The 17,343-nt window shown below is 35.5% G+C and overlaps 1 protein-coding gene across 1 annotated transcript in view; it reads left to right on the forward strand.

Annotated features, from left to right (window-relative positions):
- The window catches only part of DZIP3 (DAZ interacting zinc finger protein 3), a 100,951-nt gene extending 89,688 nt beyond the window's left edge, over positions 1–11,263 (forward strand). Inside the window, 6 exon segments of the mRNA XM_017870873.1 lie at positions 3,336–3,461; positions 5,535–5,674; positions 7,057–7,177; positions 7,674–7,817; positions 7,904–8,005; positions 9,871–11,263. Coding sequence (XP_017726362.1) covers positions 3,336–3,461; positions 5,535–5,674; positions 7,057–7,177; positions 7,674–7,817; positions 7,904–8,005; positions 9,871–9,981 — 744 coding nt within the window. The 3' untranslated portion in view covers positions 9,982–11,263.
- The last annotated feature ends 6,080 nt before the right edge of the window (positions 11,264–17,343 follow it).

The raw sequence follows: 17,343 nt of genomic DNA on the forward strand, positions 1-17,343 counted from the left end.
GTGTTGGGAAAACTGGCTAGCCATATGCAGAAAACTGAAACTGGACCCCTTCCTTACACCTTATACAAAAATCAACTCAAAATGGATTAAAGACTTAAATGTAAGACCTAAAACCCTAAAAACCCTAGAAGAAAACCTAGGCAACACCATTCAGGACATAGGCATGGGCAAAGACTTCATGACTAAAACACCAAAAGCAATGGCAACAAAAGCCAAAACTGACAAATGGGATCTAATTAAAGAGCTTCTGCACAGCAAAAGAAACTATCTTCAGAATGAACAGGCAACCTACAGAATAGGAGAAAATTTTTGCAATCTGTCCATCTGACAAAGGGCTAATATCCAGAATCTACAAAGAACTTAAACAAATTTACAGGAAAAAATCAACCCCATCAAGAAGTGGGTGAAGGATATGAACAGACACTTCTCAAAAGAAGACATTTATGTGGCCGACAAACATATGAAAAAAAGCTCATCATCACTGGTTATTAGAGAAATGCAAATCAGAACCACAATGAGATACCATCTCATGCCAGTTAGAATGGCAATCATTAAAAAGTCAGGAAACAATAGATACTAGAGAGGATGTGGAGAAATAGGAACACTTTTACACTGTTGGTGGGAGTGTAAATTAGTTCAACCATTGTGGAAGACAGTATGGCGATTCCTCAAGGCTCTAGAACCAGAAATACCATTTGACTCAGCAATCCCATTACTAGGCATATACCCAAAGGATTATAAATAATTCTACTATAAAGACACATGCACACGTATGTTTATTGCAGCACTGTTCACAATAGCAAAGACTTGGAACCAACCCAAATGCCCATCAGTGATAGACTGGATAAAGAAAATGTGGCAAATATACACCATGGAATACTCTGCCGTCATAAAAAAGGATGTGTTCATGTCCTTTGCAGGGACATGGATGAAGTTAGAAACCATCATTCTCAGCAAACTAACACAGGAACAGAAAACCAAACACTGCATATTCTCACTTATAAGTGGGAGTTGAACAATGAGAACGCATGGACACAGGGAGGGGAACATCACACACTGGGGCCTGTTGTAGGGTGGGGAGCTAGGGGAGAGATAGCATTAGGAGAAATACTTAATGTAGTTGAAGGGTTGATGGGTGCAGCAAACCAGCATGGCATGTGTATACCTATGTAACAAACCTGCACATTCTGCATATGTATCCCAGAACTTAAAGTAAAACAATTTTTAAAAAATAGCTATTATCAAAAAAAAAAAGATATCAAATGTTGGTGATGATGTGGAGAAAAGGGAACCCTTACACACTGTTGGTGGGAATGTAAATTAGGACAGCTATTATGGAAAACAGTATCGAGGTTCCTCAAAAAATTAAAAATAGAACTACCATATGATCCACTGGGTATACTACTGGGTATAGTGGGAAAGGACATGAAGTCAAGTATCCTAAAGAGACATCTGCAATCCCATGTTCACTGCAACATTATTTATAATTGCTAAGATATGGCATCTATTTAAGTGTCCATAAAGGTTGAATGGATAAAGAAAATGTATATATACACAATGAAATACTATTTAGTCATAAAAAAGAATGAAATCTTGTTATTTGTGACAACATGGATGACCCCGGAGGACATTATATTAAATTAAATAAGCCAGACAAATACTACCTGATCCCACACATGTGGAATCTAAAAGAGTTGGTCTCATAAAAATTAATTAGTAGAACAGTGGTTACCAGAGACTAGGGAGGATAGATGGAAGGCGACCACAGGGAGAGGTTGGTTGGTCAGTGGGTACAATTAGGAAGGATAAGTTCTGGCATTCTATTTAGTAAGATTATTATAGTTAAGAGTAAGGTATTGTATATCTCAAAATGGCTAGAAGAGAGGATTTTGAATATTACCACCACAAAGAAATGACAAATGAGGTGATGATATGCCAGTTACCCTTTGATCATTACACAGTGTATACATGTATGAAAACATCACATTGTACCCCTAAAAATGTACAATTACGTGTCCATCAAAAATAAAAATAAAGTGTTAAGTAATAGTGGTTCTCAAACAGAGCAGGACTGTTGACTGAGTACCCACTATTCTTTCATTTTTTTAAGACTTTACATGTAAAAAATTTGACACATGTAGAAAATAGTATGAACCTCTTCAAACCCAGGAGCCAGCCTCAGCATTATCAACATATTGTCAGTCTTGTTTTATGTCATTCCCTTTTTCCTCTCCACTGGAATATTTTAAAGCAAACCCCAGATATCATTCAATTTATCCATTTATACTTTGGGCTACATCCTAAAAGATGAGGAACTCTTACTGGGTATAATCATAACACCATTGTCTTACCTAAGAAAATTGTAATTTTAATATCCAGTTGGAATTTTTATTTCCCCAGTTGTTTAAAAAAATCTTTTTCTTACCCAGCAGGTACATAATATTCTTTTCAGACGTTAAGACTCAAATGCCAATCCAGTCTATCCATTGTAAAGTTCCCCATTAATTTTTCATATGATAGTTTTAGGATCATTAATTAGAGCTATGTTGCTGTTCCTCATTTTTTAAGTTCAGTAACTTAATTGTTATTGAACTCCCGCTTTACGCTTTATGCCAGTAGTAGGCCTGGCACATAGTACATATTCAATAAATCTGCCCCCTTCTGTACTCCAGCCATCAAGGTATCTTTTCCACAGATAGCTGCTAAGAAGGTCTAGATTTCCATAACCCCCTGGGAAGTACAGTAATACCCACAAGCATATCTGCAAATCACTATATCAGAGTTTATCTCCCAGGCCCATCCCACTTCCTCCTCCAACTCTCCTTGGAACTAAACATTAAGTCAGAATTTCATCAAGTATTACCTCCAATATAAAATATTTTCTATGGATAACTTTGGGTTGTTCTGTGAAATTTCTGAGTATCAGTATTGCCCACCAACATGGATAACACTTCCTGAGAATCTCCTTTGCATAGTCCTATAAGATTACAGTTGGGAGGGAACCTTAATGATTACTTTATACAACCCTCTCATTTTATCGTTTAGGAAATTGGTTTCCAAGGTTATTCAACTAGGTAGAGAGAAATATGACTAGAATCTATTTCTTTTCTGTCTTTGTCAATGCTGTTTTCAGTATATCTCATTGCCCTTTGTTTTTCTGATATTCATATATTTCATTATCTGACATACATTGTTTCTAATGTGCTTTGTATCTTGAGTTCAGATGAGTGTCTCTCCCCCCCCATATTGCTGTATGAATTTAGATGATGTTCTAAATAAATGTATAAATATGTGCGGGGTTTTTTGTTTGTTATTATTATTTTTTTCTATTTTAGATGCAGCAGTTCTTAGGAAGACCCCTTGTGAAAGAATCTTTCTTTAGACCCATACTTACTGTTCCTCAAATGCCTGCAGTTTGTCCGGGAGTCGTCTCTGCGACTGGCCAACCTAGAGCCCCCCTGGTAAAAGCTTTCTTGGTGGAATAGATGTTAATTAGTTGTTTTTATTACTCTAGTGGCCTTCCTGAATGAGTATCTTCATTTTGTTCATTTATTTGATATGATAATGATGGTGGTGATGGTGATGAATGAATGCTTCCTGTCAAGCACTGTGCTCAGGGTGTTACTTATATTATTTAACTGATACTAGCTTAGTTTTGGGATACAAAGATAAATATGTTTTTATACTACAGAATCCTTAAAATTATAGTATTGCTTCTGAAACAGGAAACAATGAAGGGTAAATTGATGTTTTTAATAGATTTTTTTGGCATGGTTGTTGGGAAGATTGAAAAGCAAAGAAGCTAAGTCACAACAAACTAAATTATAAATTTTATTTCCACACACATACACACACATAGTAGGATATTGTTTCAACTGTATCTATAAACAGACAATAAAATATAGCATCACCTTGGAACGTAAACTGTAAAGTTATAAATCTTCCCAGCTACAAATAGCCAGATAAACTTTATCCAAACCTGAAGAAGGAACAAATAAATTTGAAATTACCAAAATTATCAGTTGTAATCTTGGTGAAGGTAAACTTTTTTTTATTAAAGAAATATCTTCCAAAAGAATGATGTTAGATGTAATTAATGAAAATTCTCTAAGCTGCATTTTCCTATATTTAGGTGCAATTAATTGTTTCTTTTCTTTTCTGGTCCCCATATATTGCTAACAGTTTCCTTTTGAAATATATGGTCAGATGAACTCTGCTTATTATTGTCGAGGCTACCTGTCTATAAACAAATCTGTATATAGTCCTTAACATGCTAAATAAGTAACACATCTTTTTATTACCATGATATTACAGTGTTAACTCTTGCAATTTGCTTGCCCACCATTCTATAAGAAACTATGATAAAATTTTATTAAAAACATTAGAATACCTTAACCTCCTAATTACTTTCTGATTCCTGGGGTAAAGCTTGACATTGAAGCAAATTCAGATTTCTGGGAAATATTCTGCTTCTCCTCACTTATTAGGCTCTGTACAAATTATTACAATGACTGTTAGTAGTTGCTAGTTTTTCACGAATAATAACCTAATATTTGAAAATGACCCATTAGAGCCTTACATAAAAGGTACGGTGTTCATCATTATCTTAGTAATCAGATGAGCACTCCAAAAATATTCACTTATTATATTATTTAATTAGAATCTTAAGAAGGAACTACCATAAAATATGGAGAAAACTGACAGTTTCATGGTTAAGAGTCACAACAACTTCTGTACCACCTTTGTCTACAACATTGATGAGACATTGGGCAGAGCAATTCTAGCAGTATTCCCATCTTTATTTGGTTGTTTGAAAATGTAACTTTACTTTCTTGTTATAAAGGTATATATGCTAATCACAAAATGTGAATAATATAGAAATGTAAGCACATTAGAAAACAAAGTTACTGTGCAACTGAATCCCTAAGAAATAATCACTTCTTATGCATGGTAATTTACAGACCTTTCTCCGTGTATACATATGCGTTTTAAATTTTTTAATATAAAAGGAAGTAATATCATACTGTGCCATAGACGTTTTAAAAAATCATATTGCATGCATATCTCTTATGCCCAGACATACAGTTCTATTTTTTAAAATTCGATTAGATGTGCCATAATTTATTCATTCCTCTATAGACATCAGGTTTTTTTCAGTTTTCACTGTTAAAGAAGAAACAGCAGTAAACAGCCTTCATGTTTTTTGTACATGTGTGTAATTACTGAAGCAAGCATGTCCGATTTTAAAAATAAGTTTTAAATATTTATAAAGTTAGAAATATTGTTTGTATTAGTTAACAGAAAAACCCTAAAAGGGATTGTGTATGTCAATATTCTTCTTCATTCTATCCATTTTCTTTGTCCTATTTTAAAATAAGTTTAAAATAAACAATTAGAAATATTAATTAAGAGAAAACTTTAAAAATTGAATGTGTATGCCAGTACTCTTCTTCATTGTACCCATTTTCTGAGGTATAGGAATGTAACTTCTTCATAATTAAACCTGATGGGCTATAACTCTCTGCCTCTTACAGATGACTGGCATAGCCTGGGCACTGCCAGCACCTGTGGGAGACGCTGTGCCTCCCAGTGCAGGTCTGGGGAGTGATCCCTCCATGATGAACTGGGAGAGAATTACAGACAGGCTGAAAACTGCCTTTCCACAACAAACCAGGTATCTTAGTTTTTATTTACTGTTGGGTACAGATCATATTCTCCGGTTTTCATAGCCATAATTGTGGCAATGAAACATTTCAGTGAAACATAACAAACACAAAAAAAGTACAGATGTTTCCTTACCTTGACCTTGGTAAGGACAAAGAAATTTACCAAGAAGGGACAGTGTTCAGTGGTGAACCTCTTCGTTAAAAAGTTACTAGTCTTAAATCATGAGAGAATAACTTTAAATTTAGGTTTGCTCATTTACTAAAAGTACAACTAGACATAACCTTACACAATTTAATGACACTAACTGCCATAATTATCTTAACCTATCTCCAAAGTGAATTTTAAGTTGATTGTATGCTATATAAGCCCAAACATCTTTAGGATTTCATTTCCTAATTTCCTTATTTTGAGAGTCCTTATAGTTTTTTTGTTGGAGAACACACTAAAATGCAAGAAATCATAACTTTACTGTGCTTTTCACAGTCTACCTTAGGTAGAAAGATATTTAATTATATTCCTACACAAATGAAGTTTCTTTTATCTCAACTCATGTCTAAGGAAATAATTCTACTTTTCACAAGTATTTTTATTTGAGTACAAACATATAATATATATATTGGCACACTTCATTGTTAAATTATAATTTTATAAATTTCATAATAGTGAATAGATAATACAATAGAACTCTAGTACAGTTGTTATAAATATGTATAAAAACATTATAAATCAAAGGTAGCTGCATAAGGCTGATGACATGACGCTTCATTTGGGAAACAAAAATATTTCATTCTACTTTGTCCCATCAAAAATGTAGATGCAAGCTTTGGGTCAGTGGATCTTGGGAGTTGAAAAGGAACATACCAATTAAAATAATTGTGGGTTCTTTCATTATATAATTAATGTAATTTTTAACCTTTGCTTTCCTGTTCTGTTTAATCTTTGTTTTCTGAGTTTTACAAAACTACAACTATTAACACTGATAAGAGAGAAACCAATAGCAACATAGTTAAAAATAATGTTATCCTGAGCGAGAGACCACTTGAGAGATGGTATAAAGAAGCCAGTGCATAAATAAGTGGATGAACTTAATTTTCACCTAGTGAGCTCTCAAAAACAAAGTCTCTTTTTGGAAGGAAAATAAGTACTAAACTTTATCACTCATGAAAACATTAAGTATCATTAATGAACACAATTAGGAGTTTTCATTTTGGTTTAAGATAAATGCAGATGGACCTGTGATCACTTTTTTAGATCAAAGACCTAAAGAGTCCTGTCTATATGATACACATCAATCATAATGATAGGATTTTATATCTCCTTTGGTGGGCACATCCTCAAAGGTACTAAGGAAAATCATTACTGCCCTTTCCTTTCCTTGATCTCTTCCAGAAAGGAGCTTACAGATTTCTTACGGAAACTGAAGGATGCTCATGGAAAGTCCTTATCTGGACTGACATTTGATGAAATTGTTTGCAAGATTTCCCAGTTTATTGACCCCAAAAAGTCTCAGGTAAAATGCGAAAACAGCCAAAAAACCTGCATCTCTCTGCCCTTAACTCTAGTAGTTAACTGTTTTAATTATCTCCATAACCTGTTCAGCAAATCAGTAACTTGTAATCATATTAAATCATCCATTAACAGTAAATAACAACTTCAACTTACCAGTTGATATCAGCAGTCTTTTTGAAATGCCTATTACCTAATCGTTCTAGAATAAAACTGACCTCCTTGAAATTTGCTCTAGTTACTTTGAATGAGTCTAAAGAGGGAGATAGTTTCTGATTTTCTTGAAAGATTTATTTTAATTAAAAGAATGTATAGAGTTATTTTTGTTTTTACCTAGCTATGAGTATACAAGTATTGCCACCATTTTGTTCAAGATTTCTCACAAATCTGATTATTTACCCTTTTGCTAGTTCTTACTATACCCCATTCTGTGCTAATGTGTCAGCTCTTACTGTTTTAGGACAATTCTGAAAAAATAAACATTATATTCTTATTTTCAGAGTCAAGGCAAATCAGTGTCAAATGTTAATTGTGTTTCACCTAGTCATTCTCCATCACAGCCTAATGCTGCCCAGTCCCCAAAACCAGCATGGAGGCCCCTCACTTCACAAGGTCCTGCCACGTGGGAAGGAGCCAATAATCCAGTAAGACTGAAATTGATGATTCTGAGCACATTTAGATTTGGGAGAAAACAATGAGCTAAATTTAACATTTTCTGTATTTTCCCTAGGATGAGGAAGAGGAAGAAGAAGAGCCTTGTGTGATCTGTCATGAGAATCTGTCTCCAGAAAATCTTTCAGTTTTGCCTTGCGCTCACAAATTCCACGCTCAGGTAACACTTTAAATTTTCCCATTAATCAGCTAAATGAGATTCATACTGCCTTACTTACTATTGTATATAGGCATCATTATCCATTGTGGTCTCACAAGTTCCACTGGGTATAACTGTGAGCTTTTGGGTACCACACAGAAACATTTATGCTTTTCCCATACGTAACCATGGATTGCATTGTGCCCTGTCAGATCTCCATCCACCCTACCAAAGAAGGGGACAATGTTGAGAGTCAGATCGTACACAGTAGACAGTTCCTTCTAACAGAACTGGGACAAATATCGATTGACGTGGTAGTCTAGTGGCAGAACCAGCAACAGCACCACTTGAAATTGACATGCTATAAATACCACATGGTGTTCTTTGTCCATAATTAATGACAGCCCCCTTTCATAAAGCATAAGATTTATTAGTCTCCCCAGGCTCCTATATTTGCTTTTGAAAGATACTCAGGCTTGAGTTTTGATGTTAGAAAAATGTGAGGTTGGACTGGGCGTGGTGGCTAACGCCTGTAATCCCAGCACTTTAGGAGGCTGAGGCAGGCGGATCACGAGGTCAGGAGATTGAGACCATCCTGGCTAACACGGTGAAACCCCATCTCTACTAAAAATACAGAAACAAAGTTAGCCGGGCATGGTGGCAGACGCCTGTAGTCCCGGCTACTCGGGAGGCTGAGGTGGGAGAGTGGCATGAACCCAGGAGGTGGAGCTTGAGTGAGCCGAGATTGGGCCACTGCACTCCAGCCTGGGTGACAGAGCAAGACTCCATCTCAAAAAAAGAAAAAAGTGTGAGGTTGTCATGTCTTTTGTTGATTCTTGGCATTTATATAAATTCTGGTGTTACTGCCACACAGTTGCTATTGATACATAATTTAGGATCCAAGTCCTCTGTTGCAGAGATGTAATTTGACACAGGAAAGGTAGTCATAGAAAAGAAAGGCTTTTCAGGGAAGTGAATAATAGCCAGTTCAGTCAAGCCATGTTTGTAAGACATCATTTCAAAGATATGATTTGTGGTAGCTGGTACAGAATAATATTTTGTATTTGCTCTAATATGAAGATACATCCACAAAACGCCTAATCCCAAAAGTTTTCTAGGAAAGATCCTTAGCCATTGACTTTCCCCTTTGAAGTTTTTAAGGTTCTGACAATTTAGGAAATATATGTTTAACAAAATGTATGCTACTCTTTGCCATTGCCCATGAGTAGAAAGCATATAATTCATTCAGGTTATTTTTTATGACTATAGTTAGTGGGCCTATTATATATAGTGCTTATTATTAATCCTCTCTCATCTGACCTGGCCCTCCATTATTTATATAGGTAAAAATGATTTGTTTTTAGAGAGTCGGTATTCAAGCAAGTGACTTAACAGATAGTTCATAGCCGAAAATGACTGTCATTATCACCAAAGAAAAAAATCTGAGAAATGTATTCATGATCTAGGGATTTTAACTGCAAACACCATAAGCATTTCATACCAGCTACTAGTGACTTTTGTATGATTAGTTATGACTTTTTCTGAATTATAAATGAGAATAGTATATAGTAAACCAAAGAAAGAATATAGCAAGTTTCTCCAATTTCCTTGTCAGGAAGAATTGCTAATCAACTTGAAAATTGGGGTTGAAGGAAGAATTTCTAGTAGAATAAACTAGCTAAAAGGTATTGTGCAGTTACCACCTATTTTGTTCAGGAAACCACAGGGAAGGTGCCATGGTTGCAGCAATTGGCTTGACAATCCACAGGGTAAGGCTTTAAAGATCCACCAGAAGACATATTGGTTGGTAACCCTGATGCATAGAGTGACAACTGCCTCTGCTAGGCTAACTCTGAGAGACTGACATAAATCTTTTTGCTCCTTAGTGCATTAGACCATGGTTGATGCAACAGGGGACATGTCCAACCTGCAGACTCCACGTTTTGCTACCAGAAGAATACCCTGGTCACCCCAGTCAGCAGTTGCCCAAGATCTGATACAAGGTCAGGGGTGTCTATGCAAAGGAAGCTTAGTTTTCTTTTATTATGAGCTGCTTGTGTGAGTGGTGTAAAGCTGTGTGCTCTTCCATATAGTGCTAAAGAAGCCAGCTAATTTTATCAAAGCATCAGCCAAAGAAGTCAGAACAAATCTTCAGGACTTGTGAAATGAACTGAAAGAGCTTGAAGCAGATGGAATTTTAATAGTTATACTATATTTGCTCTTACCTTAGTAGGTTTTTTCTTGTAATGGAAACATAACTGTTAGTATATTTCTTAGTATGTTTTCTTGTCTTTTAAATTCTTATTTCACTCATCCTTTACTCTCCCCTCAAGTATTCTACACTTTAATTTCCTGAAATAAATTTAAGCAAGAAGAAAAGGGAAATAGTAAAGAGGTAGGGAAATCCCACAGAAATTTGTGTTCCTTCTAACTTTTAAAACTACCTAAAAAATATAATTGATTTAAATTTTATCTCAATATTCCCCATTCTTTTATATCCCCTTAAATAGGTACCCATGAAGAGATTATGAGCTACTTGAAGGTGGAGACCAAACAGTGGTGTGTTGGAGCTGGCTTATAATGGCTCATGAGTGACAATCATTAGTTTGAGGGATTTTATGAGCCGGTTGTCAAGTTGTTGCTAGCTTGAAATCTGCCACAAAGGGAGCATTTACACCATAGAAATTGGTAAATGCTGTAAGTGAAGACCTACCTTTCCCTCAAGAGCTGGTTGTTAAACCTTTACCAGCATACTGCTGGACCTTGTCTAAAACTTCTTTGTGTTCCCAGTGTCTTGCCTAGTAGATACAGGATAAATATTGCCAGAATCAGATATCAGGAAGTAGTAAGAAAAGGAGTTAATATGCAAACTAAATCACTCACTCAGTTGTATAATTGAGATCTTCTGTTCATTTGTTTCTTGGACCTTAATCATTTGCATTTTGGAGAAAATTTTTTCTGCTTTAAAAGTCTGTAATTTCACTTTCTTGTGTCGGGGAGAGGGAAAAACTATTTGTCTATAGTTGCTTTTGTGATGAAGTGAATACCCAGTGGGCTAAGTTGCATATCTAAAGCTTGTCACTAAGAATTTTCATTTTAGCAGTCAAAACCTATTTTGACAGTAATGTTGTGTGAATGCTGTAAGTGTTGTACATGTCTCTGGTTTCAGAATTAAAAGAATTCAGAGTTACCTTGTGAGATAAATGTTCTTTGCTTCATATTCACAGTTTCACTTTCATTTAATTTATGGGGAAGAATAAATGCTTCCTGACTCAGAAACAATTTTGCCTGTATACTTCAGTGCAAATATATTTTGAAGTTACTTTTAAATCTTTATTTAAAACCTCTGTTTCTGTAACTGTGTTAAACGTATTCTTCTGTAATGAGAATAGACTGGAACATGTGAGGGAAAAATATCAAAACAAGATGGCAGTCATCTAGGCATGTAAAATGCCAAGAATGTCTTAGAATTGCACAATTTAGAATGTATAGAGCCTTTAATCACCTTGTCTGGCACCTTGTATTAGTGCATTTTCATGCTGCTGATAAAGACATACCTGAGACTGGGCAATTTACAAAAGAAAGAGGTTTAATGGATTTACAGTTCCACATGACTGGGGAGGCCTAACAATCATGGCAGAAGGCAGAGAGGAGCATGGATGGCAGCAGACAAGGAGAGAGAGTTGTGCAGGGAAACTCCCATTTTTAAAACCATCAGATCTGGTAAGACTTACTATCCCAAGAACAGCATGGGAAAGACCTGCCCCCATGATTAAACTGTTTCCCACCAGGTCCCTCCCACAACATGGAATTATGGGAGCTACAAGATGAGATTTGGTGGAGACAGAGAACCAAACCATATCACACTTTAAGGTCATGGTCATATAGCTAGTTATCTTGTAAAACCAATGTTTCTTAGTTCATATTTACAACTGCAATTTCACTTTCATTTAGAAAAGAATAAATGTTTCTTAATTGAACAACTATTTTATCTGTGTATTTCATTATAAGCATGTTCTGAAACTACTTGAAATCTTTACTTCAAATGTATCTTTCTGCTTAATTGGGCTTAAACTTTTTCTTCTGTTTTGAGAAACGTTAGGAAAATGGGAAGGAAAATATCCAAGAAGACAGTTATATAGACTTACAAAATGCCACAATTGTTTTGGAATAACAGAATGCCAAAGTTCATTGGACCCTTAGTGACATATAATTCATTCTCTTATTTTACAGGTATGTTGTACCCAGTGTCACATGGCCAGATAGTAGCTAGGCCAGTCTCAGTACTTGAGGGTTCTGATGCCTCATCACATGCTTTCTCCACAAACTCATGCTGTAATGGGGTATTGGTGTTGACTTGTCCTGCTTAGCTCCAAGGATGGGGCCAGAGAACTTAATGCAGTAGTTGGTATATAGGGAGAATGTAGTAGGACAGTGCCCCAGAAAGTTATATTTAGTTCTTTAGGTGCTAAAGGTAATGGGATTATAGTTTTTTATGTATACTTTAAAGACAATTGCAGGGGTCATTCTACCACACAGAGTGATCACTGTCATGCCTGTGCCTACTGAGGGATGATCCAGAACACTCTACCCTGCTGAGAAATCCAGTGAGGACCAGAAAGCTCTTAAAGTGGAAATATTTCCATCAAAAACAATCTGAAAGTATCCAGTAATATCACTGCAGCTGCTGTTAGATGATATGTCATAGATTTTCCTTCATATATATTGTCCATGTATATAACATTTTATAGCTTCTATGGGACACCTTCAAATGTGTTTAGTACCTCATTTGATCCATGAATAACTCTGAGGTGAGTGTTATTATGCTTATTTTACAAATGATGAATCTGAGACTCAAGTAAGAGGGAAATAATCTGTCCAAAGTCATAGGTACAAAGTGGCATTCTGAGATTTGATTGGAGTCCCTTAGCTGGTATTCTCTTCATAGTTGCAGCCTCACTTTGGGTTGACTTTGTGCACACGAGAAATATAGTCTTTTCTTCCTTTTAAATAAATTTTATGATAAATTTTATTTTATGATTAATTCAGGGAAGGTAGGCTTATGTTTTATCAGATTCAAAGTTAGCAAGAACCACCTGCATTTATAAAATACTCCTGGAATACCTTATCTATGAGCCTCTCAGATAAGAATTCTAGGATCACAGTAATGTGGGACTATTCTGGTTTATACCCAGATAAAAACAACAAATGAATACTAATTTATTATAAAGATATATAGTTTGATTTTCTTGAGCTGGCAGTTTTCAATAACTACTGCAGATTTGAACATGCTACTTAACAGAACTAATGGACTCTTGTTCTTAATTTTGTATCCTGGACCACCATCACATTACTCATGGTGTATGTATAACAATGCATATTCCACAAAGCTGTCTGGGAGTCTCCATTTGGAGTAAGTATCACAGGTATTCTGATGCACATTAAAATTTGAAAACAACTGCTGTAGTAAAAGCAGATTTCTCACTCAGATCTAGGTTTAGATTTTGAATTCCATATCTAGCATATTGTATGATCATGAAGACATTACTTTTCTCAACCAGTTTCTTTTCTGGAAAATGGATAAAATGCTACTTGCCTGACTGCTGTCATTTTAAATGAACATTTCTTATTTTTTTTTCCCAAAGTAGCAAACGAAATTTCCATTAGTCATTCAATCTGTTTACACTTACTCCTTGATCATAAAATTATGAAAGGTTATCTTCAACTATCCTTATTAAAGCAGAGAGAGGAAAATATAACCAGTAGTCCAACTTCTATTTTCACATAGCCCCCAAAATGTTGAATGCTAAGTTTATTGCATAAAAATATCACACCCTCATAACATTTGCTTGATCCATTTAAACTACATGAACTTTAATAATTCCTAATACTGCCTAGCAAGGTTGAACAAACCGATAATGATCTAGGAGACTGAAAGTTTTGAAGATACGTAGGAAAGATATCTCCATTTGAGAGGCAAGGACATTAAAGAAGTGATTTGCTCAAGGTCATGCAATGTTTGAGTAGTAAGGTCGTGATTCTAAACTCCTCACATCAAAATCAGTGTACTCTCGGTATATTTATTGCAGCATTATTTACAATAGCAAAGACTTGGCAAACCCAAATGCCCATCAATGATAGACTGCATAAAGAAAATGTGGCACATATACATCATGGAATACCATGCAGCTATAAGAAAACAAATGAGTTCATGTCCTTTGCAGCAACATGGATGAAGCTGGAAACCATCATTCTCAGCAAACTAACACGGGAACAGAAAACCAAACACCACCTCTTCTCACTCATAAATGGGAGTTGAACAGTGAGAACACATGGACACAGGGAGGGGAACATCACACACCGTGGCCTGTTGTGGGGTGGAGGGTAAGGGAAGGGAGAGCATTAGAACAAATACGTAATGCATGTGGGGCTTAAAACCTAGATGACGGGTTGATAGGTGCAGCAAACCACCATGGCACATGAATACCTATGTAACAAACCTACATGTTCTGCATATGCATCCCAGAACTTAAAGTAAAATAAAATAAAATAATCAGTGTACTCCCCGTAACAACATATTGCCTTTTTAAAAAAACAAATGAAACTATTTGAAAACCACTAAATTATTTCTCTGGTTAAAGATGGAAGCAAAATAAGATAGAATAGTCTTGTCACAAGGAGACATTGTTCTAGCTCAGAATAAAGCTGAATTTACAGTATTCTTACATCAAGGTTGATAGTATTTGATTAATACTTGAAAAGGGCAAAGACCAAATTCTTCATCTTTTCAAATTCAAACATTATGTTGGTGTTTAGAGCATATCTCCAGGGTTGTATCATTTTTTTTAACCGTGAAATGTAACAACCACAATAAGGATTCTAACATCACAAGAACACACCTCTGCAGTATGAGTGATCTCTGTCAGTGTGCTAGCTCAGCTCAGAGAAAATAGCAATGGTATAGGAAACTGTCACCATGGGCCTTTGACATCTCCCTTGAAAATACTATGTGCCAAAAGGAAGGGCTAATTACAAGAAACAGTTGTAAAGTTTTGCATTATTCTAATCCAAGGAAAACTAAGTCCAAGGGCCTATGATAAGAGCCATTCCTCAGCAACTAAAGGTGAAATATTTCAGGTAAGAAAAGTAGATTGTTTTAATAAATTATGAACATATTCATAACATTATCAGATCATTACAAAATAAACCTAAACAGATATTCAAACCAATATTTATTTATTGGATATGTTTTTTTAAAGCCAGAAACTTTTTTAATTTTAATTTTGCATACATAAGAGGTATATATATTTATAGAGTACATGAGATACTAAACATGAGCCTATGTTTAAGCATGCAATGCATAATAATTTCATCCATGGTAAATGGGGTATCCATCCTCAAGCATTTATCCTTTCTGTTATAAACAATCCAAATATACTCTTAGTTATATGAAAATGTAGTTATCATTGACTATAGTTGCCCTGTTGTATTATCAAATACTAGGTCTTATTCATTCTCTCTAGTTTTGGACCCATTAACCATCCCCCGCTTTTTCCCCCACCGGACACCACATTACCCTTCCCAGCCTCTGGTAACCATCCTCCTACTCTCTATCTCTGTGAATTCAATTGTTTTAATTTTTAGCCCCTACAAATAAGTGAGAGCATGCAATGTTTGTTTTTCTATGCCTGGCTTATTTCACTTAACATAATGACCTCCAGTTCCATCCACGTTGTTGCAAATGACAGGATCTCATTCTTTTTTATAGTTGAACAGTGCTCCATTGTGTCTATGTGCCACATTTTCTTTATGCACTCATCTGTCGATGGACACTTAGGTTGCTTTCAAAACTTGGCTTTTGTGAACAGTACTGCAAAAAATATGGAAATGCAGATATCTCTTTAATATACTGATTTCTTTTTTTGTGGTATATACTCAGCAGTGAGATTGCTGGATCATATGGTAGCTCAATTCTTAATTTTTTGAGGAACCTCCAAACTGCTTTCCAAGTGGTTATACTAATTTAAATCACCACCAACAGTGTATGAGGGTTCCCTTTTCTCCACATCCTCTCCAGCATTTGTTATTGCCTGTCTTTTGGATAAAAGCTATTTTAACTGGGGTGAGATATCATCTCATTGTAGTTTTGATTTGCATTTTTCTAACGATCTGTTTCCATTTGTATGTCTTCTTTTGAGAAATATCTATTCAGATGTTTTCACCATTTTTAAATTGGATTATTAGATTCTTGTAGAGTTGTTTGACCTCCTTATGTATTCTGATTATTAATCCCTTGTCAAATGGGTAGTTTGCAGATATTTTCTCCCATTCTATGGGTTTTCTCTTCGCTTTGTTGATTGTGTCTATTGTTGTACAGAAGCTTTTTAACTTGATGTGATCCTATTTGTCCATTTTTGCTTTGGCTGCCTGTGCTGTGGAGTATTCCTTAAGAAATCTTTGCCCACACTAGTGTCCTGGGGAGTTTCCCCAATGTTTTTTTTTGTAGTAGTTTCATAGTTTGAGGTCTTAGATTTAAGTATTTAATCCATTTTGATTTGATTTTTGTATACAGTGAGAGATAATAGTTGAGAGATAATGGTCTATTTTCATTCTTCTGCATATGGATATCCAGTTTTATTACCAGGACCATTTATTGAAAAGATTGTTGTTTTCCCAATGTATATTCTTGGCACCTTCATCGAAAATGAGGTCACTGTAGGTATATGGATTTGTTTCTGGGTTCTGTATTCTGTTCCATTGGTTTATGTATCTGTTTCTTATCCAGTATTATATTGTTTTCATTACTGTAGCTCTATAGTACAATTTTTTTCCCTTTATTATACTTTAAGTTCTAGGGTACATGTGCACAACATGCAGGTTTGTTACATATGTATACATGTGCCATGTTGGTGTGCTGCACCCATTAACTCATCATTTACATTAGATATATCTCCTAATGCTATCCATCCCCCCTCCCCCCACCCCACAACAGGCCCCAATGTGTGATGTCCTCCTTCCTGTGTCCAAATGTTCTCATTGTTCAATTCCCACCTATGAGTAAGAACATGCGGTGTTTGGTTTTTTTTGTCCTTGCAATAGTTTGCTGAGAATGATGGTTTCCAGCTTCATCCATGTCCCTACAAATGACACGAACTCATCCTTTTTTATGGCTGCATAGTATTCCATGGTGTATATGTGCCACGTTTTCTTAATCCAGTCTGTCACTGATGGACATTTGGGTTGGTTCCAAGTCTTTGCTATTGTGAATAGTGCCACAATAAACATACATGTGCATGTGTCTTTATAGCAGCATGATTTATAATCCTTTGGGTATATACCCAGTAATGGGATGGCTGGGT

The sequence above is a fragment of the Rhinopithecus bieti genome, unplaced genomic scaffold (assembly GCF_001698545.2).
Source record: "Rhinopithecus bieti isolate Rb0 unplaced genomic scaffold, ASM169854v2 scaffold_5478, whole genome shotgun sequence".
Lineage (NCBI taxonomy): Eukaryota > Metazoa > Chordata > Mammalia > Primates > Cercopithecidae > Rhinopithecus > Rhinopithecus bieti.